The sequence below is a fragment of the Podarcis muralis genome, chromosome 8 (genome assembly GCF_964188315.1).
Source record: "Podarcis muralis chromosome 8, rPodMur119.hap1.1, whole genome shotgun sequence".
Taxonomy (NCBI): Eukaryota; Metazoa; Chordata; class Lepidosauria; order Squamata; family Lacertidae; genus Podarcis; species Podarcis muralis.
This window is the reverse complement of record NC_135662.1, coordinates 83651910-83677852: the sequence shown is the minus strand read 5'-3', so window position 1 is coordinate 83677852 and position 25943 is coordinate 83651910. Positions and strand designations below refer to the sequence as shown.

Sequence of the window (25943 nt, the reverse complement as noted above, 5' to 3'; positions counted from 1 at the left end):
AATCTAAGAATAAACCTCCATGGGCATCAAGCCATTGTATCTTCACAGTCCTCTCAAGTGCTTAGCATGGCTTATGGTGTGAAAATGCTTACAAGCAACTGAGCACCAGCAAGCCATTAATAGGTAACCTAAAACTGTGCTAAGTGCAGGGGACTTGCTGGTTTCTATGTCATAAACACATAGACGCTTCCCTGATAATTGCTAGGTATAATGATCTGCAACAATATGCTACTTATTTCTACAGGACATGGACTTACCCAAACTTTTAGCTTTTGAATTAAGGTGGCCCCACTTCAATGTTCTTTTCTGAATATGTCACTAAAATAATTGGACGCCTTAATAAGCAGCTGGTATGAGACAGCCCAAAGTGCTTCGTAAAGCAAATAAAATGCATTCTCTTCCATAATTTCCTGATGAATATATTTTCCCTTCAGAATTGCAGTTTTCATGTTTACTGTCCACATATCTTAGATGTCTGCTAAAACATTTTTGTTTTGGTGAGGACATGTGAACAAGGGATACATACAGATTTTAAACTTTGCAAATTTTATTTGTATATTGATAATTTGTTTTAAATTGTTCGGTTGGCGCTGTGGGTTAAACCACAGAGCCTAGGACTTGCCGATCAGAAGGTCGGCGGTTCGAATCCCCGTGACGGGGTGAGCTCCCGTTGCTCGGTCCCTGCTCCTGCCAACCTAGCAGTACGAAAGCACGTCAAAGTGCAAGTAGATAAATAGGTACAGCTCCGGTGGGAAGGTAAACAGCATTTCCATGCTCTGCTCTGGTTCGTCAGAAGCGGCTTAGTCATGCTGGCCACATGACCCGGAAGCTGTGTGCCGGCTCCCTCGGCCAATAAAGCGAGATGAGCGCCGCAACCCCAGAGTCGGCCACGACTGGACCTAATGGTCAGGGATCCCTTTACCCTTACCTTACTCTATATAGCTTCTAAATAAATAAGAGGTACAAAATATCCACACATTAGAATGAACAACATTTATATTGCACCTGGGGGGGGGGGCTTAAAGCCCTTTTGCTATGTGCCCTTTCTTTCATCTGCCTCGACTGCCAATCAATCAATTTCCCGCACATTTGTAGTCTCTATACTACACAAGCCAGCTCTCTCCATAGACCAGACCTGGAAGTAAAAGACCATGCCAGCAGCATAAACACAGGGCAAAAGAGACACTGTTTGAAAGAAGCATGATGGATGAGGTCTAATGTGAAATATAAAACGGGTTCAAAGTTGGCGGCATCCTTACCTGAGACCAAGAAGATGAAAACCAGCTGCCTTGACTTACTGGTGAATAAGCAGAGTGCCTGGGACATGGGTTTAGGATGCAGGCCTTTTCCAGGTCTATGTTTGGTTTCTGAAGGTGGGAACACTTCTTAGGAGCAAGTTCTCTGTATTTTCCAGAAACATATTTTTCTGCACAGTTCAGTGTCCTCCTCTGCACTCCCTTTCCACACGTCACAGAGCACTAGAAAAGGAGGTGCAGGGAAGAGAATACAGTGACAACGCATTAGCATTTAAAATTTTAGGTCCCCTATCTCTTTTACAGGGACGTGGGTGGCGCTGTGGTGTAAACCACTGAGCCTAGGACTTGCCGATCAGAAGGTCGGCGGTTCAAATCCCCATGACGGGGTGAGCTCCCGTTGCTGGGTCCCTGCTCCAGCTAACCTAGCAGTTTGAAAGCACGTCAAAGTGCAAGTAGATAAATAGGTACCACTCTGGCGGGAAGGTAAACGGCGTTTCCATGCACTGCTCTGGTTCGCCAGAAGCGGCTTAGTCATGCTGGCCACATGACCAGCTGTACGCCGGCTCCCACGGCCAATAAAGCGAGATGAGCGTCGCAACCCCAGAGTCGGCCACGACTGGACCTAATGGCCTGGGGTCCCTCTACCCTTTACCTTATCTCTTTTACACCTTTGCCAGAACACTATAAATATGGCTTAACTGTGCTTTTGGTCTGAACAGCATCTCTGCAGTCAGCACAAGAATATTTCCACATTGGTTGCTCAATGATTATTAATGCTTCTGATCAGCATTCAAGCAAGTTACCGTATTTTTCGCACCATAGGACGCACTTTTTCCCTCCTAAAAAGCAAGGGAAAATGTGTGTGCGTCCTATGGAGCGAATGCAGGGTGGAGGCAGGCGGGAAAAGCCCTCAAGAGCCGCACACAAGCTTCGTGCGCTCTTGCGGGCTTTTCTCCAGGAGGGAGAAGGGACTGACTGGCCGCAGCAGTCCCTTCTCCCTCCTGGGGGAAAAGCCCCCAAGAGCGGCGCCCTCTTTAAAGACTGTGCGGCTCCTGCAGGCTTTTCTACGAGGTGGGGGAATCCCCCCACCTCCCAGAAAAGCCAGGAGAAGCCGCACAGCCCCTTTAAAGAGCGTGCGGCTTCTGCGGGAGGTGGGGGAAGCTGCAGCAGATTCCCTCCTCCCGGGCTTCCTTTGAAGCGGCAATGTGGGAGGGGAGCAGCTTACACTCGTGTAAACAGCTCCTCTCCCACTTTCCTCCTTCAAAGCAACTACGGAGGTGGGAAGGAGGGGGACCATGGATCCTCCACTGCTCGAGGCTGCAGCGGATTCCTCCTCCGTAATTGCTTTGAAGCAGGAAAGTGGGAGGGGGGCAGTTTACACTCGTGTAAGCAGCTCCTCTCCCACTTTCCTCCTTCAAAGCAACCACGGAGGAGGGAAGGAAGGGGACCATGGATCCTCCGCTGCTCGAGGCTTCAGCAGATTCCCCCCTCCGTGATTGCTTTGAAGGAGGAAAGTGGGAGGGGGGCAGCTTACACTCGTGTAAGCAGCTCCTCTCCCACTTTCCTCCTTCAAAGCAACCACGGAGGAGGGAAGGAAGGGGACCATGGATCCTCCGCTGCTCACGGCTGCAGCGGATTCCTCCTCCTTGATTGCTGGGAGCTTCTCTGGGCAGGAATTCCCTCAGCTTAAGTGGGGTGGGGGAAGTGTGGCAGGGGGGTAGCTACCTAGACACTGAAGCCACATGTCTCTCAGATGAAAATTGGGAGTGGGCATTGTGTGAAGTGGCTGTGGATCTCCTGCCGCAGAACTGTAGGACTGTATAGAGTTGGGAGGGCCACCCAAGGGTCATCTAGCCCAGCCCCCTCACAATGTAGGAATCACAGCTAAAGAACGCCAGGCAGATGGTCCCCCAACCGCTGCTTAAAAGCCTCCAGTGGTGGAGACCCCAAACACCTTCCGAGGTCATAGAATTGCAGGGTTGGAAGGGAACCCCAGGAGTCATCTAGTCCAGCCCCGGTGGACAGCGGGCACAATCCATCCCGTTGCGCAAGACTAAAGATGCTGCGCAAGGCTAAAGAAGAAGCCAAGGCAGTGAGCGGGATGGATTGCGCTTGCTGCCTTGTCTTCTTCTTTAGCTATAATATTTTTTCCTTGATTTCCCCCTCTAAAAACTTGGTGCGTCCTGTGGTCCGGTGCGTCCAATAGAGCGAAAAATACGGTAGCTTCTATTCCTCCCCCTCCACAGCTTTTTTTAATTTTTATTTTCAAACTGACACTCCACATTCTATGGCATAATCAGGGGCGGCCAAGACATTGGCACCTGGCAGGGCGGTGGGGATCTGCAAGGATTTCTCCTTAAGGAGAAAGATTCCTTAAGGAGTCTTTGCAAACATTCACCACCCCTCTGGAGTGAAACATTGTGCATTGGAACGCCTCACTTTTGCCAAGATTCATTCAATCATTTGTCTGTCACTTACACAAACACACACCCCAAACTCAAAGTGACTCACAGCAAAGAAGCAGGGATGCATTTCAAACACACATTACAAAAACCATTTTGTGATATTACCAGTGGCGTAGCGTGGGTTGTCAGCACCCGGGGCAAGGCAAGTAATTTGCGCCCCCTAACCCGTGGATTTGCGCCCCCTAACCCGTGGATTTGCCCTAACCCCAGATGTTGCGCCCGGTGCGGCCGGCCCCCCCTGCACCCCCCACGCTACGCCACTGGATATTACATACCGTATTTTTCCGTGTATAAGACTAGGGTTTTTTTTAACCAAAAAATTAGGTTTGAAATTGGGGCTCGTCTTATACACGGGTAGTGCTAAGGGGTGTTTTCTTAATTTGGAGGCTCCCAAAATAGGGGGTGTCTTATACATGGGGCATAGCTGTTAACTTTTCCCTTTTCTTGTGAGGAATCCTATTCAGAATAAGGGAATTTCCCTTTAAAAAAAGGGAAACCTTGACAGCTATGACATGGGGGCGTCTTATATACAGAAAAATACGGTCATATTTCCTAATAAGATAGCAAAACAAAAATAACAGCATAACACAACAGCATGCCAAAACCCACTTTTCAATACAGTGGTACCTCGGGTTAAGTACTTAATTCGTTCCGGAGGTCTGTACTTAACCTGAAACTGTTCTTAACCTGAAGCACCACTTTAGCTAATGGGGCCTCCTGCTGCTGCCGTGCCGACACTGCATGATTTCTGTTCTTACCCCGAAGCAAAGTTCTTAACCTGAGGAACTATTTCTGGGATAGCGGAGGCTGTAACCTGAAGCGTCTGTAACCCGAGGTACCACTGTACTATAAACCTACAAGATTACTTAAACAACATGCAGTACCTAATAGCAAAAGACTGACAAGGGAGCTTCACAGTTTCACCTTAGTCCTAGAGACGCCCCTCGCAAGATGCCGCTCTCAGTCCTCCTACAGCAGCTTCCTATCAGACTTCTCATAAGATTCGGGGAGAAGGGGGTAATTCCATAGGCTTTGGTGCGGGTCTCTTTGCCCCAGGGATGGGGGAGAGCAGCAAGCTGTGCTGCATCACTCTGCCACCTCCCTTACCTGGTTTGCTTCTCTGGCGGGGGTGGAATCAGTGGGGTGGGCAGGGGCACCGCCTTTTGCGCTTCTGCTGCCTGATGCGGTTGCTTCACCCCACCTCATGGGTGGGCCGGCTCTGGGCATAACTAACTGCCTGCACTCACTGCTTTTGGTCACTGCTGGAGGGAGTTACAATGTACAGTGCACTGCTGCCGCTACATGGATTATAATGACGTATTTATTTATATCCCGCCTTTCCCCCTAAAAGGGACTCAAGGCAACTTACAGATAAAACAGTAATTTGCCTTTGCGACTTGCTTCTGGTTGGCTACAGTGGGAAACCAGCTAACGGACCTTGGGTCTCATCCAGCTTCACATCGTTTACATAGGAATCTTGCTTGTCGCAGGGGTGTGAATGGCAGGTGTATATCCTTAAACATCTGTGTAAAGGTAAAGGTAAATGGACCCCTGACCATTAGGTCCAGTCATGGCAGACTTTGGGGTTGCGGCGCTTTACTGGGCGAGGGAGCCGGCGTACAGCTTCTGGGTCATGTGGCCAGCATGACTAAGCCGCTTCTGGCGATCCAGAGCAGAGCACGGAAACGCCGTTTACCTTCCCACCGGAGCGGTACCTATTTATCTACTTGCACTTTGACGTGCTTTCGAACTGCTAGGTTGGCAGGAGCAGGGACCGAGCAACGGGAGCTCACCCCGTCGTGGGGATTCGAACCGCCGACCTTCTGATTGGCAAGTCCTAGGCTCTGTGGTTTAACCCACAGCGCCACCCGCATCCCTACATGTACATGTACATGTACATCTGTGTACATGTGTCTTATTAAAGCTCCCTGATGCACACAAACCAATTTGTGGAAGGGCATGAACCTGCCGTACACAGTTTGGGCATTTGCTGAAGGAGACAAACGATTAATACCGCAAGCACATCTGCGCCGTGCGGAACTGCTACTCGATGAACAGTCAAAGCTTGGCGCTTCCACAGTGTTATGAGAAACAAGGCGTTATTTTTATTTCCAGTAGCAGTTTCTCCTTGGGTAAGATTTGTGGAAATTCCATTGTGAACCCCTGACGAGATAGCATTTTTAAAAATCCCTTGTTTTCCGCATAAGTTATAATTGTGTGTGTGAGAGAAATGTGCTCTATAGTGCACATATTTAGAAATAAATTCTGCGCAGGTTTGAAATTCCGTTTAAGATAGAAGTAATACTTTGGCCACCTCATGAGAAGAGAAGACTCCCTGGAAAAGACCCTGATGTTGGGAAAGATGGAGGGCACAAGGAGAAGGGGACGACAGAGGACGAGATGGTTGGATAGTGTTATCGAAGCTACCAGCATGAGTCTGACCAAACTGCGGGAGGCAGTGGAAGGCAGGAGTGCCTGGCCTGCTCTGGTCCATGGGGTCACGAAGAGTCGGACACGACTAAACGACTAAACAACAACAACACATTAATGAATAGAAATGCCCTCTCCATTTTCTCACCTCGGTCCATGTGGACACAAACCACTGGATCTTCTTATGTTTGTGGCATCGCTTCAGGAGGCAGGCTTCCTGCATCTTCGGTTTCAGTTCCGAGGCACAGGCAGCATCGGACAGAACCTGAGCCCAGGGAGTAGAACTGGAGCTTCTGCACAAAACCACTCTTTTCCTCCAGCCTTTCCCACATGTTCGAGAGCACTGAGAAAATGGAACGGAATACAAACATTTAGGGGTTGATGTTTTCCAGAAGTTGCAGGTGGGTGGGAGAGAATCAAGACATAATGAAAGATATTAGTAGGATAATTTTTTTTTTACAAATCCAGCGCATTAATCAGTTCAATAAAAAAAGCAACCCACCGCTAAATTTACTGCATGTTAGAAAAATATTTTAAGAAAAATTATTCTTACAAATGTCTCAGATTTAGAACATTAGGACCACCATGTGAATGAAGTCAAAGGTCTACAAGCAAATCATCAAGGCAGCTGCCATTCTACACACTCCACCCTGACTAATATATACTTGGAGACATATTACTGGACTGCAAGGGATGTGGGTGGTGATGTGGTCTAAACCACTGAGCCTCTTGGGCTTGTCGATCGGAAGGTCGGTGGTTCGAATCCCCATGATGGGGTGAGCGCCCATTGCTCTACCCCAACTCTTGCCAACCTAGCAGTTCGAAAGCACACCAGTGCAAGTAGATAAATAGGTACCACTGTGGTGGGAAGGTAAACGGCGTTTCCGTGTGCTCTGGCTTCTGTCACAGTGTCCTGTTGCACCAGAAGCAGTTTAGTCATGCTGGCCACATGACCCGGAAAGCTGTCTGTGAACAAACACCACCTCCCTCAGCCTGAGATGAGCGCCGCAACCTCATAGTCGCCTTTGACTGGACTTAACTGTCCAGGGATGCTTTACCTTTACTTTACCTATCAGACTGCACACGGAAACAGGAAGTCTGGAGCACATGAGTGAATAGTGGGAGCTTTTTATGCTGGGGCTCGGCCAGGACACCTTAAATATCCTGGGAGTATACGTATATTTCACATTGATTAGCCCAACAAACCAGGTGAAATCGTGTGGGTTTTGTTTTTTTTTAGGTCTTGAATTTGAATATTTATTCTTCTCACGTATTTTCCCACTTCACAGAACTATTTGCGAGTTGCATTCCAGGAAGTAAACAGTGGCTGTACAGGGAAAACCTTGCTCGTGAGACCATATATTACCACAGAAGATGTGTGTCGGCTTTGTGCTGAGAAGTTTAAAGTGGATATATTAAAGCGTAATATTGTTTACTTTAACTTGCCTGTGGAAACAACTCAGAGGCTATTAAAGAAAGAAGGATAATAACAAGAAGATTGAACGATGGGACTGGTGAAAACTAAAAGCAGCAGAAATATGAGATGATTGGACCCTACTGAACTCGAAGCATGGGAACCCCGAACAAAAAAATTATAATTTGGCAAAATATTTGGACTTTATGATATGTATTTGTATAATTTGGAATAATTAATGTGATTTGATTGGATTGTTAAAATGGAAAACTTAATAAAATTATTATGTATATAAAAAATATATCCTGGGAGTGGACCTGAGGGGAGCCTACCTGCCCCTTCAAGCCCACCCACTAGGAGGGTCCTGCCTCCAAACCTGCCTGCCACTGGTCAGTTTGTAGGCAGGCTTGGATCCAAATACCCAGCTGGTGAAGAGGAGCTCTAAGCTTCTTCCAGCCGGCAGGGGAGCCTCCATCATCTGTAGCCCCCACGCCAGATCCCGTGATACAAAGCATTGCAGGTCTGCAACACCACTGTACCTAAAAGGGTAAGCGGACTTGTCGGAACAGCTCCAATATTTGACAAAAACTCCCGTGAATTTTGTTTACCTCAGACCAGGACCCAGCACTCCAGGTCGGTGGGCAGTTTTGTTTGTTGCAGAGTTCCCTGTTGGCTGGGGCCGGGAATCGACAAAGAGAATCCGACACCCATTCTGGCTTGTAGTGAACTCTCTGCATGCAACGAACGTAGCGGTACCTCTCGCCTGCTCCACACGTCAAGCTGCACTCGCTCCAGTTGCCGACAGACCAGCTAGACGAGGAGGAAGAAGGAAAGATTCAAAGAAAGGCATTTAGCTTTGGGGGACGATACCAGGGGCAAGGAATTGATTTGCACCCACGTTCCCGCATGGGGAAACTTTTGAGACACACGCCAATGGTGGACGCAGCCAAAGTGATGTTGGAAAAACGGGTGGCACTCTTATATTTGGAAAGCACAGGGCAGCCACCCAAAAGTCAGGCATTTCCACACACACTCTCTCTCTCTCTCTCTCTCTCTCTCTCTCTCTCTCTCTCTCTTATCTTTTGATCCTCAAATCCAGGCATCGCCACAGCTCAAAGGTACAATGTAGACAGGCAAATGAGCTAAAGATGGATGTGGAGCAGCAGCAGTGCAGCCCAAAGAGCATCCTGAGGGCGAGAGAGAGAACTGGAGGTCCACATTCAGTATCCAGGCCTGAGATTCTCCACCCCTGGCCTAAGCCAATGTGAATGGCATTCGACTCATTTCTATGCACTGTATTTCCATTCAGGATCTCCTCCAAAGATCTCAAAGCTATTTAATGTTATCCTCATCATAGGAAGATAAGAAGAAGAAGAGTTTGGATTTGATATCCCGCTTTATCACTACTCGAAGGAGTCTCAAAGCGGCCAACAATCTCCTTTCCCTTCCTCCCCCACAACAAACACTCTGTGAGGTGAGTGGGGCTGAGAGACTTCAGAGAAGTGTGACTGGCCCAAGGTCACCCAGCAGCTGCATGTGGAGGAGCGGGGAAGCGAACCTGGTTCACCAGATTACGAGTCCACCACTCTTAATCACTACACCACACTGGCTCAGAACTCAGACAAGAGTCGCCTAGGAAATTCAGTGGGTAGAGGAAATTTTTGGAGCATCAGGTACAGCCATAGATTTCTGTTTGGAATTTGGTTGTATAATGCTTACACCAGATATATTTGGTGATGGGGTGGGGAGGGGTGCAGTAAGCAATCTGGGAGGGTGGGAACACAGTCCCCAAACTGTTCTGCACTATCAATCAAGCCTCAGTACTGAAAAATACTGTTTCCCACACCTGTTATTCTGACAATCTTAACTACTGAAGTGTGGGTTGTAAATTAAAGATTCCTTCCAGTTCTTGAGATACTTGACCCCTCAGAAAAGTGGGATACAAATATTTTAATAAAACAACCACATTAAAAATAGAATCATAGAATCATAGAGTTGGAATAGACCACAAGGGCCATCGAGTCCAACCCCCTGCCAAGCAGGAAACACCAATAGCGGGAGTGCTATCTTTTATAGCAACCTTACGATCAAGGGAGACATACCAACTGAGGAAGGTCCAGTTTGAGAGAGAAAGGGTATGTACAGTTAAGAGTATAAGCTGTGAGCCAAGGCATTCCTGCTTCAGTCTCACTTTAAGTAACCCAAAAATTAAACCCCTGTGCTGCAAATAATTATCAGTAATATCCAAGGCAACACGATGACCAAGTACAACAATGCGATGTCAATATAAACTCTTTATATAATCCATACAGAACATTGAACAGTATGAAATATGCACTCTCTGCAAAACCAAATAAACAGAAATCTTATAAATCTCTGAAAATCACAAAATATGCACTCTTGATGGATTCTCTTGAAAACATAGAACCAAATAAACTTATAAGTCTCTGAAAATCTTTGTAGACTATGCGAGTTTCTGAAAGAAGCAATGGGTCAGATTCTTATCTGGTGAAAACAAGCCATAAATCTTTGTTTTACGACGTCCAACGCTGCCGAAGTGGTCCGCAAACAGACCTAGTGAACAGTGATTCCGGATATACACTGTGCCATGAAATTTTTCTACAGCACAGCAGAAGCATACAGAAATGCTTCATAAACTGCAAATGAATTATTGAAACGATGACCTGCATATACATAGTAACTGACAATAACTCAAATTATTATAAACTGTACGCATGAATAATTTGAGTTATTGTCAAATGTTGTTCATTTGCAGTTTACGAAGCATTACTGCACCAGTCTCACTTTAGTTATGAATTTGCTGGATGGCTCTTTGCAAATCGGTAGCAAGAAAGATTAACACTTCCTCCTTCCTGCCTGATTCATGATATGCTTTGGGGGGAAGAACTGTCAAATGTTGTTTTGTTTTTTATTGCACATTTCAAAACACAACATTCTAGAAGAAAGGTGCTGGTTACATCATGCACCCTCCCGCATCTCAGCGCTGCTACGAGAGAAATAATTCAGTGTGATGGGGACTCCCCCTCAATCCATCATCGCATATTGGTAAGTGTTAAATGTTCGGAAGAAGTCAGACGCCCAAGGCAGTATAAGTTCCTCAACTACGTTTATTTAGCATTTGTCAGTGACAACAGCTCACTCATAGGAAAACAAGAACCGATCTGACTGGACAACACAATAATAATGCTGAGGATGAACTGACCGTTGACAGTTGAAAGTGCATGCGCTTACTTGCCATTAGAACGTTCGTCTACCAATGCTTATATGATTGGTTAGAATGCGCCTTGTAACATAAAGGTAAAGGTAAAGGGACCCCTGACCATTAGGTCCAGTCGTGACTGACTCTGGGGTTGCGGCGCTCATCTCGCTTTATTGGCCGAGGGAGCCGGCGTACAGCTTCCGGGTCATGTGGCCAGCATGACTAAGCTGCTTCTGGAGAACCAGAGCAGCGCACGGAAACGCCGTTTACCTTCCCGCCGGAGCGGTACCTATTTATCTACTTGCACTTTGACGTGCTTTCAAACTGCTAGGTTGGCAGGAACAGGGACCAAGCAATGGGAGCTCCCCGTCGCGGGGATTCGAACCGCCAACCTTCTAATCAGCAAGTCCTAGGCTCTGTGGTTTAACCCACAGCGCCACCCGCGTCCCTGCCTTGCAACATAAAATGTGTTAAACCCAATATATAACAGTATGCACAGCTTGTTTAGACTCCTCCGGCCTTGTTTTCTGCTGTTTTTAACAGCCACATACATGTTCCGCTTCTGCCACTGTATCTAGGAACCAGTAATGAAATGCAGACAGAAATCATAGGACACTCTGCGCTCACAATTTCCCTTGTTCTGCTGTTTGAACAGATGTTCTAGTCATTGACCTTAGGAGCGGACTTCAGGCAGCCTCGGGAATCGGCCCATGCTTTTCTCTCTTCCCCCAAGATTACTGCCCGATATCAGAACTTGGCATGGAAAAGGCCGGCAGATGATGACAGCTGATTGGCAAAGAGTGCGGAAAGAGAGAAACCTGGAGCAGTAACCCAAGTCCTCTGCAAGTGACCTAAAACATTCCCGTCAACACGTCTGGGATGTTCTACTTCACAGCTATCTCTTCCTCTCTCCCCCCCCTCTCTCTTCAAAACTTGTTGCCTAAACCAGGAATGCACAACACTTCGCTCCAAGGTGAAACTCTGTGTGTACTACGCTTGTGAATGTTTTGTGCTGGGCAACCCAGTCAGAGGGGCGGGGAACAACTAAGATTATTATTATTATTATTATTATTATTATTATTATTATTATTATTATTTCCCAAAAACACATATTATTCCATGAAGCATGTAACACCAAACTGTTACTGGACACAAATCCTGAACTAGGACTTACCGTATTTTTTGCCCTATAGGACGCACTTTTCCCCCTCCAAAAATGAAGGGGAAATGTGCGTGCGTCCTATGGGGCGAATGCAGGCTTTCGCTGAAGCCTGGAGAGCGAGAGGGGTTGGTGCGCACCGACCCCTCTCGCTCTCCAGGCTTCAGGAAGCTATCCGCAAGCCTTGGGAGCCTGCGGGAGTTCCCGCCGGGCTCCCAAGGCTTGCGGAGAGCTGCCTGCACCCCGAAGCCTTGGCGCTCTGAGCAGTCGCGCCCGGGCTTTGGGTAGCTCTGCGCAAGCCGTGGGAGCCCTCCCACGGCTTGCGGAGAGAAGCCTGTTCTGGGGGCTGGGGTCAGGGGAAGCTCGGGCTTCCCCCGCCCCAGCCCCACGCCTGGGGAAAAAATAATTCCCCCCCCTTTATTCCCCCCCCAAAAAACTAAGTGCGCCCTATGGGGCAAAAAATATGGTACTTTCAGGGCTGTTAATCTCACCAAGTCAAAGTCAAGAGATCTTTTTTCTCTGTCTTCATCATTCTGTCCTCAAACCCTGCCTCGAATAGACGGCTTTGGTTCTGTTGATATTTATGAAAACAGGAGCAAGAAATCAAGTGAAAGGGGGCTGAGCACAGAAATCGCTTTTACAGCTATCTCAGTAGCCTCCTCCCTATGTCTATGAGAAAATTCTGTTTTTCTATATGGGGGCGCCTTCAAAAGTGTGACCCCCGAACTAACTACAGCTTCATTGGTGTAGCTTATAAACTCTGCAACCACTTGGTTCTACTTGGAGTGTCGTCCAGTCCCTTCTTTGCGCTGTGCAAACCACCGTAGCTTTGCTCCTTCCTGTATTGCTCAGAGAACATTGTGTATGTTGGCGGTTCCCTCCCTGTGAGAAGTGCGGTTGCAGGGAACCAGGCAGAGGGCCTTCTTGGTGGTGGCACCCACCCTGTGGAACGTCCTCCCATCAGATGTCAAGGAAATAAACAACTACAGTCATACCTTGGTTTACGAACACTGCAGGTTGCGCGTTTTCGGGTTGCGGATCGTGCCGAACCCGGAAGTACCAGAATGGGTTACTTCCGGGTTTTGGCGCTTGCGCATGCGCAGAAACACAAAATGATATCAATCACATGTGCAGAAGCGCCGAATCACGTTACACGCGTGCGCAGACGCAGCACTTCAGGCTGCGAACATACCTCCTGCACGGATCACATTTTCAACCAGAGGTATGACTGTACCTGACTTTTAGAAGACATCTGTAGGCAGCCCTGCTTAGGGAAGTTTTTAATATTTGATGTTTTCTCGTGTTTTTAATATTCTGTTGGGAGCCACCCAGAGTGGCTGGGGAAACCCAGCCAGATGGGTGGGGTATTATTATTATTATTATTATTATTATTATTATTATTATTATTATATTACCAGGGGAGAATGCAGCCCTTGAGCTGGTAAAGATCCCCGGCCCTGCTGTACGCACTTACTTGGGAGTAAGTCCCATGGACTCAGTGGAACTTGCTTCTGAATAAGCATGCATAGGATGACTTGATCTGCAGTTTCCACAATGGGCAACAGCAGCTTGGAGAGGAGTTGCAGGATGAGCTCCTTCTATATGGTGCAGTGTGTTCTTTCTTAAAAGATTACTTTTGTTGCATGGGAAAGTACCATGCCATAAAGGGCTCTCATGCTGAAAAGGTTACATGAGAAAGGGTCCCTGTCAATCATTTCCTGTTAAAAATTCCCTCTCATTCACTGCTATCAACTACGCCAGCTCAGGCCTAATTAATGGTCATGTCAGGGGGGACGATGGGGCCATCTCTGTCACACACCCACAGAACACCTTGTTTCAATCCGTACCTAACGTTGCTGTTAGTGGCCTAGTTTGAATATCACTATAAGGGCTTATCCACAGGTACCTTAAAAGCTCTCAATCCAGGCATTTATTTTTTATTGTTTGCTCCAAGCTTTCCTCATGAAAACCCGCTCTTTAGCGCTCAGTTGAAGCAAATGTCCATTCAGCTTTTTCACGGATTGCCATTTGCTCCAGTTAAGCTTTAAAGAACAGGTTTTCACAGGGAAACCTACCAAGCAGTAAAAGGAAGAAAGAAAGGAAGAAAAGGTATTTGAACACTGGGTTTTAACATGTGGACAGTGCTTGAAAGGAGCAGAGGAAAGCTAAGTGTGGATAAGCCCATGGTCAAATGATAGCGAATGTGTAAATTGCTCATGCGAGTTGCATCAGCCCCCAAACCTGGGGTTAGCCACCCCCTGCTCTCCAGCTTGCCATCACTTCCTGTTAGACCAAATGAAGTGAGTGCGTTTCCTTAGACCTGAGAAATCAAATCAATAAATAATAATGATAAATAAGGATTAAACTGGAATTAACTGGAATTGTATCATCATCTTCTATTACCCATGAGAAGAACGTTACATAAATGTTTTACGCCGCACAAGTTTCGATTATGCTCAGCAATTTAACAACCAGCTTAAGCTTTCCTCTGGTGTAAGCCTAATATTTATAGACTTCATGAGCTAGCTCAGCTGGCTTAAATGCTCAAATCTGGGACTGCAGCCAAACCCCTTCAGGGCTTGCAGCCATGAATTCTAAAATATCCCATGTAGAACCCAGAAATGATGTCTGGAAGGTTCAGACGGCAATGCGATGTCTCTTTTAACTCGAGAGAGTGCACATAAATGATGTAAGGCACTATATGTGCACGCAGAGCCATGATATAACTGCTTGCCCATTTTTAACATGTGCCGTGATTAAATAACTATTTCACTACGGTGATTCAGGATCAATGAAATTAGAAGTGTCCTCAAAGTGCTGGAGTGCCTAAAAATTAAAAACAGTATGCTTCTTTCTGAAACTGCAATTCTAGCTAGGCACTTTTTTCCTGCAGGATATTTTATTCTGGACTGTATTCCTTTTTCTTGCAGGATCCCAAATGAGAATTTGGTTGTTATATTTAATAAGAGGCATGCAAACCTGAATGTGATATCTCTCTATCTCCATTATTCAACGTTTCCCCCCTCCTTCACACTCTAACACAACTAAGATCTTGACGAGAAGTCATATTTGTCATGTGAAAAATGACCCCTGGGCATCGAAAGACACAGAGAGCAGAAAGCACAGCCCTTTGGCAACCGCTCTCTGTCAAAGGTCTAGCCAACATGGTGCTCTCCAGATACTATAGACTACAACTCCCATGATGCCCCATGTTTCCCGGGGCTGATGGTACCTAAAGTCGGCAACACCTGGAGGGCTTATTTTATGGCTCCATAGCAGGTAATTGCATACCCCTAAGTGTCCTGATTTAACTGGGACATCCTGGATGGACAGAAGTCACCCCAGCTTCTGATCCCATCCCAGATGCCCGATTTTAGCTCCTGTGCTGTGGCGCTTTTCTTTGGTTCTGTGCTGTGGCTTGAGTCAGTTGGCTCACACCAGAGCGCAGGGTCAAAAAATGGAAGGAAACTTACTTGGACCCTGCACATCACTACTTCTCTTCCTCCTCCTGCTGCAGCACTTCTGGAAATATGTCTACAGCGTCGTAGGAGGTGGAGGCTGGTCTGTGCAACATCTTGTGATGCTGCACAGGCCAGGGCGACCTTCCCCAAGCCAGTCTGGTCTGTACAGCATCTCCTGATACTGCAGAGCAGGAGGCGGAAGATGGCAGACAAAGGTATTACTATTAACAAATAATAGTACTAATACTCAGCATTTCACTCTTCAATATATCGAGTCTTCGTAACTTACGAACCATCAAGCCAGGCATGGCTGACGATCCAAATTTTCAGTTTAAAAGGTTTTGAGAACAGGTACTATGGGATGCGGGTGGCGCTGTGGTCTAAACCACAGAGCCTAGGGCTTGCCGATCAGAAGGTTGGCGGTTCGAATCCCCGCAACGGGGTGAGCTCCCGTTGCTCGGTCCCAGCTCCTGCCAACTTAGCAGTTCGAAAGCACATCAAAAGTGCAAGTAGATAAATAGGTACAGCTCCGGCAGGAAGGTAAATGGTGTTTCCGTGAGCTGCTCTGGTTCGCCAGAAGCAGCTTAGTCATGCTGACCACATGACCCGGAAGCTGTACGCCGGCTCCCTCGGCCAATAAAGTGAGATGAGCGCTGCAACCCCAGAGTCGGCCACGACTAGACCTAATGGTCAGGGGTCCCTTTACCTTTAAGGTAGTTTACTACTACAGTGGTATCTTGGGTTTTTAAGTTAATCCGTTCCAGAAGTCCGTTCTTAAACCGAAACTGTTCTTAAACCAAGGCATGCTTTCCCTAATGAGGCCTCCTGCCGCCAGTGCCCTTCCACCATTCGGATTCCGTTCTTAGACCAAGGTAAAGTTCTCAAACAGGGACACTACTTCCGGTTTTGCGGAGTTTGTAAACTGAAGCTTTCTTAAACCAGACTGTTCTTAAACCGAGGTACCTCTGTATTATTTCCTTATTACAGGCAGTGGGTTAGGACAAGGAGAAAGAAAAAGAAGAGGAATTGGAGGCTAATAAAGGAATTCATAGCTGAAGTGAGTTAAACTGGGGACAGAGCAGACGTACACAGGGCCAACATTTTCTGGTCCTAGCCTGGGCCGTTCCCGACAGTCGGAGAAGGCAACCCTTCAAATCCCCTGGTCTCGGAACAGGTTAGGGCTTTATAATCAGTGACTAGAAACTCGGATTTTTATCCAGAAACGAACTGGAAGCCAGTGCAGATTGAACAAAACCTCAATAACATTCCCTGGAAAAGCCTCGGAAACTTTTCCTCAAAAAGTTGTGTTGCAAACATTTTTAAATAAATGCATGCACCAAGAGGAAACACACAATCTGTGATGGGTTTTATTACCTGGGAGGGCAAGCTGCCATTTTGCAAGGAACAATTCCAGGAGCTGGTTGAGTCTTGGGGTTGCAGAAAGAAGGATCCACCTGTACCTGCCCGTCTTTGTAGCAACTTGCTTTTGTGACCATTTGACCTGCATACAAAAGAACACAGGTGGCTAGTACCAAGTTGCAAACAGCTGCATGCATCCGAAACCCAATCTCTTGGTTATCTCAAATCCACTGTGTACGTCTTACATAACCCAATGTAAATAGCAATCTCGTTTTTCTGATTGCCTCCTGTGGTTCGGGTGCCCAGCTCAAATAAACAAGTCTGGTGTTTTCCTTAGGTATTTGCTAATTACATGACTGATTATCTCAGAGCAGCTCTGGTAATCATATACAGTGGTACCAACAACAAACAAATCTTTATTACGGTCATAGACCAGCATTTAAAATCTAAACAGGTATTAAAACACAAGGTAGTAGTAGTGTAGTATACAGTGGTACCTCAGGTTAAGTACTTAATTCATTCCAGAGGTCTGTTCTTAACCTGAAACTGTACTTAACCTGAAGCACCACTTTAGCTAATGGGGCCTCCTGCTGCTGCACAATTTCTGTTCTCATCCTGAAGCAAAGTTCTTAACCTGAGGTACTATTTCTGGGTTAGCGGAGTCTGTAACCTGAAGCATATGTAACCTGAAGTGTATGTAACCCGAGGTACCACTGTATAAGATTTCCCTCTAATGCTTACGTACGTGACGTATAGCTGCATAAAACTAAGCTTTTGGGGAGAAGGTTCCAGAACACCTGGCTTCCTTTCCATTCACAGGGAATGGAAAGGGAATGGAATTGGTCACGTGAGAAAATTTCAATGACCAGATCAGGGAAATGCTTCGGATTTTTGCAGAAGAGAACAAGTGTTCTCTTAGAGTAGTCTATTTAGGAATATTTACAAAATTCTCCTCATCCAAACTTGTCTCTGGATTTGGGGGTTCTGAAGTAGCTAATCATGCAGCAAGATTGTTTTCTTCTGCTATGGAGGGTAGGACCTGAATCAATGGTTTCAAGTTACAAGAAAGGAGATTTCTGATGGTAAGAGCTGTTCAAGAGTGGAACAGACTCCCTAAGAAGGTGGTGGACTCTCCATCATTGGGGCTTTTTAAAGAAAGACTGGATGGCCACCTGTCACTGATGCTTTAGTTGAGATTGCAGGGAGTTGGGCTAGACGACCCTAGAGAATCGTTCCAAATCTATAGTTCTATGATTCAGTCCACCAATCTTTCTTTTAAATTTTCAGACCTTGTACGCAGTTTGGTGAAGCTCAGGAGTGCATATGGGCATTGATTAAATCACATGACAACAACGAATCTTCATGTAATTGCACGACCACATCAACAATACTTCTTGCACAGAGTTTTAAAATCAATGCACATATGTGCATTGTCAACAGAACGTCAACAGAAAACTGTAGCAAACTAAGCACGCACCAATTCCTAAATGAATTTTAAAAATTCTCCAAGTGGCTAGTAGGGTAGCAGAATGCAACAAGAGGCAAAATCAATCCACACAGAAGGGCAATAGAACAGGACAGGGGGCATCTGATCACACTTCAGTCTTATTTGCTTACGCAGAAATAGAGCTACAGAGATCAAGAGTGCTGGGATGGTGCCTATATAATGGGAACGGTCTAGTTCACACAAATAGTTGTGTGGTGGCTGCTTAGATTGCAAGCGTGTTCCACGCAGTGTGTATGATAGTCACTGCATTCCTTTTGTGTTATGGCATCATTCCCAGAAGGTTTACTTCAGACAAAGCTCTAGGTGTGCAGAGAGGCCTTCCTTAACCTCGATGTGGTAGGACTACAATCCCCATCATGGCCAGCCCACATGGCCAGTGGTCAGGGATGATGGGGTTTGTAGTCCAAGATCGTATGGAGGTCAGGTTTGGGGAAGGGCCGTGTGGTCATGTATGATGGCAGAGCAGCACTGCACCCAAGCCTTCCAACGGGTACAGCTGTCCATCTCAAAGCTCAACAGAATTACATGTGGTGGATGTAACAGGACCCATGCAAGCAACGCCTTACATTCACAGGGCTACACGGTGCAGTCATGGACATATAGTATCTGCAAAAGGAACGTGCAGTTTGGCCCTGTGCGCACTGTACTTAAACATTTGCTCCATCCCCCCAATTGTTCTTCATAAGGAGGCCTTGCCCTAGATCAATGGCAGCATTTCAGGCCACTATAGAGGGTGGGAAGAACATCCTGCTAAGCTATGGGTGATGCTTTCCCCAATAACTCCCTTTGGCCTTGCACCTTCTTTCTCATCTGCTGTCACGGACACTTATCTGTGGGGGGTTGGCAAGGTGGCAGTGCCTCTCAAGCATAGCTGTCAAGCGTCCCTTATTTGGTGGGGCAGTCCCTTATCCCAGTGCCATGTCCCGCTGCTGTCCCTTATTGATGATGTCCCTTAAATAAGCTACTGAAGGTAATGGGGCCCTTTCTATGTCCATCTGTGCTTTGTCAACAACAAATTGTTGCTTTTTTGTGTTGAATATATGCTATATGGTAATTTATGGACCTAATAGGTATCTAAAGCCATTTGCACGCAACAAAATATGTATTTTATCAAAGTAATTGTTGATCCCTTATTTTGGCTGCTGATCCCTTATTTTCAAGGCTGCTGGTCCCTTATTTTCAAATCTGTAAGTTGACAGCTATGCTCTCAAGGTTTATTTAATAACTCAAGAACACGCCACATGTTGCTTGCTCAGACACACAATGGGGAATCCTCTACGAAAGGCAAAGTCCCATGAACACAGCGAAGGAAATGTTTCAAAGAGTCACCTGTAGACAAGCAGAGACCAACTCCTTTCCTACTGTATCTTCCCCCCACTTCCCCTCACAGATCTGCATGCCGGCATACTTTTGTTACCTCACAGCACTTTGCATGAACTTGCTTTCTCCTGACACAAAGAAAACAGAACGTAAATTCCTTTCAAAACTACCAATCAAAGGCGGCGTGTGAGGCGACTTAACCCTTCACCCAGTGTTGGAAGGATTCTATCCCACAATTTATTCCCCTTCTATTATCAGGCCTCCCTGCCTCCGCAGTCTGCCTCATGTGCTGAGCTCGGCTATTTTTGTTTGTTACACAATGTGTGGCTTGCTGCGCCTCCAGACAAACTGGTCATGCATTTTATAGACTTGCCCGTCACATGCTGTCTGCACAATTAATGAGCAAGAAGTTCAGAGGCTTAAATGATAACAGTGACAGCACAGGATAGTTCCAGCAAGAGGGAATTACTCCGAATTGTTTTGAGAAGCAAGCGTTGGGAGGGAAGGCAACCACAGCCTTTTCATCTGCACAGATAAAACAGGTGTCTGTCTTCCCGATATTTCCTTACTCGTTAATTCTCATGTTTTATGCGATCTTTCACATGATGTACAATCCACTTCTTGAAATTTAGCGGCACCAAGCAGAAACTTACAACTCATTTCCATGTTGTTTCCAGGAAAAAGAAAACCCATTTGCGACTTAGAAAATCACAGGAATTTTGCATTTTCATTTGTCATGACCATGCCACTGCCGTCCACTTTATGGAATCTGGGGTGGAATCTCTCTTCTAAAACACTTCAGAACACCAGCTTCAAGCATTAGCATATAAACATTTATACATGGCATTTCTCTCCAAATTGCCAGACATGCTTTTTTGGCCTCTTTGTATTGCTGTCCTGGCACCATCCTCTTAGCTCAGGGGTCAGCAAACTTTTTCAGCAGGGGGCCGGTCCACTGTCCCTCAGACCTTGTGGGGGGCTGGACTATACAGTCATAACTCAGGTTACAGACGCTTCAGGTTGCGCGTTTTCGGGTTGTGCACCACGCCGAACCCGGAAGTACCGGAATGGGTTACTTCCGGGTTTCGGTGCGTACGCATGCGCAGAAGCAATAAATCACGCTTTGTGCATGTGCAGAAGTGCCAAATCGTGACCCACGTATGCACAGACACAGCGATGCGGGTTGCAAACGTGCCTCCCGCATGGATCACGTCCACAACCCGAGTGTCCATTGTATTTTGAAAAAAAAAAATGAACAAATTCCTATGCCCCACAAATAACCCAGAGATGCATTTTAAATAAAAGGACACATTCTACTCATGTAAAAACATGCTGATTCCTGGACCGTCCGCGGGCCAGATTGAGAAGGTGATTGGGCCGGATCCGGCCCCCGGGCCTTAGTTTGCCTACTCATGTCTTAGCTCTTCCTGTCTAGCTGGCAAGGGAACAGTTCGCATTTCAGAGAAAGTTACCTTGAAGGTCCTGGGTAACCTCCTACGCAGCAACCTAAATTTAGTTTCCAGGGCCACACAACTACATTTCCTCAGGCCACAGATGCCAGCATGTTCCAAGATGACCATGGACTCCTCTCCATTCTTATTTAGATTATTTGCGTGACATCCACAAACTTTACACCAGGCAGGCAAGTCACCAGGAGGTAATCCACACATCATTCACAAACCCAGTGGTTTATGTCCGTATAATGATCACACCCTTGTATTACCAGGATCCCTCTTGCTGCTGGGGGATCCTCCATAGAAGATATCAGGTTTGTCCCACAAGGAATGGGTCTCTTCTAAAATATTGTTTCCCTTTTCCTCAGAGTGGTCCTGACCTACTCCAAGACCCTCATTTTATAGGACAGCAGGGATGCTGTCGCCTTGGGAGTGGGATGCTGCTAGCGTATCTCCAAAGGCCTTGAGAACCGACCTCTCTGGCTCTCATCTTCTCCAAAGCAGATACCTTGGCCTCAAGGGATTGGGTTTGTTCCCTGAGGGCTAGCAGCTCATTGCACCGAGATGGTCTGAGAGGAGTTCTGCAAACTGAAATAGACACCCCTCGCAACACCCCCCCCCAAGCAGAAGAAATACAGTGGTACCTCTGGGTGTGAACGGGATCCGTTCCGGAGCCCCATTCGCATCCTGAGCAGAACACAACCCATGTCTGCGCGTGCCCTGACTTGCCACTTCTGCGCATGCGTGTGATGCCATTTTGAGCGCCTGTGCATGCGCGAGCGGCGAAACCCGGAAGTAATCCATTCCGTTACGTCTGGGTCACCGCGGAACGCAACCTGAAAATGCTCAACCTGAAGCATATTTAACCCAAGGTAAGACTGTAAACCTTCAATCGCTGCTGTCAACAACAAAGTGACCCATGGGAAATTACATGGCAGCTAAATATCTGCCAACCTATACATGTCTCACCATGGATGTGTGCACTGGCGGAGGAATGGGGAGGGCAGGGAGAATGCACTGCCCCTGGCAACATCGGGGAGGGGGGTACCATCGCGGCTGCCCACCAGACATGCGCCACGCACCCCCCAACTGCGCTGGGCACCACGCCTCCAGGACACGGGCCACGCCCCTGCGGGGATGGCGAGCCACGCCCTGGGATGTGGGCCACGCCTTGTGGGTGGCATGCCACGTCCCCAGGACGCGCACCACACCCCCTGGGATGCGCGCCAGCCATGCCCCCACCTGCTCTCCGCTCCTGGTGTTGGAGCATGCTGCTTAGCCAGTGGATGTGTGTACAGTGCAGTGAATGTCTGTGTGCTTAATGGTTCCCACTCTTTCCCCTCTGCAGCCTCCCACTCCAGCTGCCTTTCTGTTCCGTATTATTTTGGCTTTTTAACATTCAGAGCTCCAGCGATGTGAATAGTAGTGAATGGGCAAAGGAAAGGCTTAAGTGGCTTCCTTCCCAACCTTGGCTTCTCCCCTGAAAATCCCCCTTCCTTTCATAGCAGAGAAGCCTGGCTGTTTACTTTTGAAAAACACGCAGCCTGCTGATCGTTTAGTTCCAGTTTTAGCCGTGTGAAATTCAGTAATGTATCAGTAACTAATCCTAACGATCCAGGAGATTGTAACACATCTACTGTAAATGAAAAGTCGAAAAGATGAAAGGAAGGGGTTTTTTTTCTCTCCTGGGGAACAAACTGATCACTTAAAAATACTGTTACAGTTTGACAAGCATAGCAGCCTTAGATCAAAGGCAAAAGTATTTGCATTAGAGCTGCCGAAACAAGGACCAGATTCAGCTTCTGATGGATCACAGTCACTTTGACCTTTACCTTCTTTATGACATCATCTCTTCTTTTCCCAGTGTTTCGGTCTTTTGAACCAGGTGGCAGATGTTCACAGAGAACAAGCAACAGGATTATCACCCCATATGGAGGCTGCTCAAACTCTGGCATCTTACAATTTACTCTTTGTCCGAAATCAAGCCTTGGTATCCGGGTACCTTCTCAGAATACAAGGCAGTGTAGCTGAGAGCATCCACATCCGAGGCCAAGTGTGTATGTCTCTGTGTGTTTGCTACACATTCACACGCACAAAATGCTCATGGGGTCATCTTAGAGATAGGCAACTGGAAGCCCAAGATCCATCAGTTTTGACCCCCCCAGTTTCACCATCCAGTCTTCAGGCCTGATCCTGTTTATATATAATATAATAATAATTTATTATTTATACCCCGCCCATCTGGCTGAGTTTCCCCAGCCACTCTGGACGGCTTCCAATCAAGTGTTAAAAACAATACAGCATTAAATATTAAAAACTTCCCTAAACAGGGCTGCCTTCAGATGTCTTTTAAAAAGAAGATAGCTGCTTATTTCCTTCACATCTGAAGGGAGGGCGTTCCACAGGGCGGGCGCCACTACCGAGAAGGCCCTCTGGTTCCCTGTAGCCTCACTTCTCGCAATGAGGGAACCGCCAGAAGGCCCTCAGTGCTGGACCTCAGTGTCCAGGCTGAATGATGGGGGTGGAGCCGCTCCTTCAGGTATACAGGACCGAGGCCATTTAAGGCTTTAAAGGTCAGCACCAACACTTTGAATTGTGCTCGGAAACGTACTGGGAGCCAATGCAGATCTCCCAGGACCGGTGTTATGTGGTCCTGGCGGCCACTCCCAGTCACCAGTCTAGCTGCCGCATTCTGGATTAATTGCAGTTTCCGGGTCACCTTCAAAGGTAGCCCCACATAGAGCGCATTGCAGGAGTCCAAGCGGGAGATAACTAGAGCACGAACCACTCTGGCAAGACAGTCCGCAGGCAGGTAGGGTCTGAGCCTGCGTACCAGATGGAGCTGGTAGACAGCCACCCTCGACACAGAATTAGCCTGCGCCTCCTTGGACAGCCGTGAGTCCAAAATGACTCCCAGGCTGCGCACCTGGTCCTTCAGGGGCACAGTTACCCCATTCAGGTCCCCCACCCCCGCCCACCCCCTGTCCCCCAAAAACAGTACTTCTGTCTTGTCAGGATTCAACCTCAATCTGTTAGCCGCCATCCATCCTCCAACCGCCTCTAGGCACTCACACAGGACCTTCACCAGCTTCACTGGTTCTGATTCAAAAGAGAGGTAGAGCCGTTTGCCTCTACCACCAACTTTTTATGAAGCATAGCCTGGAAACAAGGACCCCTCCTTCTTCACAGAGGAATCCAAAGCCCCAGTCTACTCTGATGGAGATGCTTCGAATGGAGCCGAGGGACCTCTTTGCTCAGCTCTGCCAGCAGGGAAGCCCCACCATTGGCATGGAAGCAAGGAGGAGCTAGGAAGCAGAAATAGAGAATGCTGGAAGCAAAGCCACTTCCGCCCTTCGGAGGAGGTGGAGTTGCGGGCTTCACGGCCCTAGCCCCCGTGCAATTGGGGGGATTCCCGGCCACGTCACCTCCTGGCCAGCCAATTGGCTGGCTCTGGGGATGTGGCCTGCCTTATTTAAAGCAGGACGTGGCCAGGGATTTCCCTCTTTGCTGCCTGCCAGCTGTTCCGGCTTTTCCCACCTTCCCGCCCTATAAGGTTTTCGTTCCTGGACCTTGCTATGGACCTTGGTTGGTCGCCGTTGAGGGGCCTGGGAGGAATTTTTCCACTTGGCAAATTGGCACCAGCCACTTGGTGTTCGCCTACCTCATAGCAAAATCGTCACAACTTTCTTGGTATTAGTGGTTAGGCATAGGTGGTTAGGCACTGGAAGAGGGGAGGTAGCGCCATCACCTGCCCCGCATATTGAAGGGTAGTCCAACAAAGGATTCCAGGGGGCGTGGCCCTGTCTGAAGCCTGGGGAGGTGAGGGCCTAAGGCACGCCCCCTACTGGTGACCCCTGGGGAGTTCCTAGTTGACGTGCATCAGCAGGACTCTCCCTACTGGTGGTTAACCCTTCCCGGACTTCAAGCAGATGGGCTGAAGTTGGATATAGTCGGTTAGGACCAATGCCTAAGCCAATACCGCTCATCACCTGTAACCAATAAAGTTGTGGCCTTATTTAAGCCCATTAACCTTAATAATTGTGTCATGTGTCATTATTTCCACGGGGGGGGGGGGGAATTCGCCATGCAACACTGATATCTCCAGTGGAGGAGTAGGGAGGAAGGGACAGAGGAAAAGGGTCAGAGGTCTCCAGGATGGATAAATGGTAGAATGATGTTTGCTTTCAGTGCTAAAGGTTTTTCTGGGGAAAGCTCAGGGCAAAAGCAAAACAAAAAACCAACACACGGACAAGGGAGTGTTAAAGCACAGACCTCTTGCCTGGAAAGGGCAGGGCAAAAGTTAAGTGTGGATACGTCCTCCATCAAGGAAGGAAAAGCCAGAGTAGCAGTGGGAATGAAAAGGCTCTTCCATGGGAATCAGAGCACTTATCACCTGCAAATGACAGGTTCAAGTGTGTTGCCATTCCTGCTCCAACAGCCGCCCATCAAGACGAACTGGGCCAGAAGTGCTACCATCCCTCTAAAGCAGAAACAGTGGCTCTGAATTTCCAGAAAAGGAAGTCCTCTCTTTAATTGGTTACTGCTGCTCCTTCTACTTCCCGGTGTCCAGCTAATAATGTTCTTCAGAGTGACATGTAGAAATACTTGAAGTCTTAGAAGTATGATTGGTTGGTATTGCTTCTTCTAGTGTCATGTTAAAGCAATACTTTCCTCTGCACAGTGAAGATCAGCATAACAAAGTATTGGGCGCCCCCCCCCCATCGCCATATTTAACATAACACGTAGGAGCCAACCTAATTATATAGCCCATAAATGAGCTTTCTATTCCTACAGGTTACATTTTCAAGCAGCCTGGAAGTGCCTAGTGAGGGCTATTCCTGGACAGGAAAGAGTCTGTGGTCTGCAATAAAACTGTATTTTTGAACATTTCAGAGATA

General features: G+C 47.4%; 1 protein-coding gene across 1 annotated transcript in view; it reads right to left on the bottom strand.

Annotated features, from left to right (window-relative positions):
- Positions 1-25943, bottom strand: part of ADAMTS16 (ADAM metallopeptidase with thrombospondin type 1 motif 16) — a 94759-nt gene that overhangs the window by 10908 nt on the left and 57908 nt on the right. Inside the window, exons 18-21 of the mRNA XM_077933422.1 lie at positions 16780-16906; positions 8174-8375; positions 6300-6494; positions 1260-1478 (exon numbers count right to left, since the gene is read on the bottom strand). Of these exons, the coding sequence (XP_077789548.1) occupies positions 1260-1478; positions 6300-6494; positions 8174-8375; positions 16780-16906 (743 nt within the window). The remainder of the gene's footprint in view (positions 1-1259; positions 1479-6299; positions 6495-8173; positions 8376-16779; positions 16907-25943) is intronic.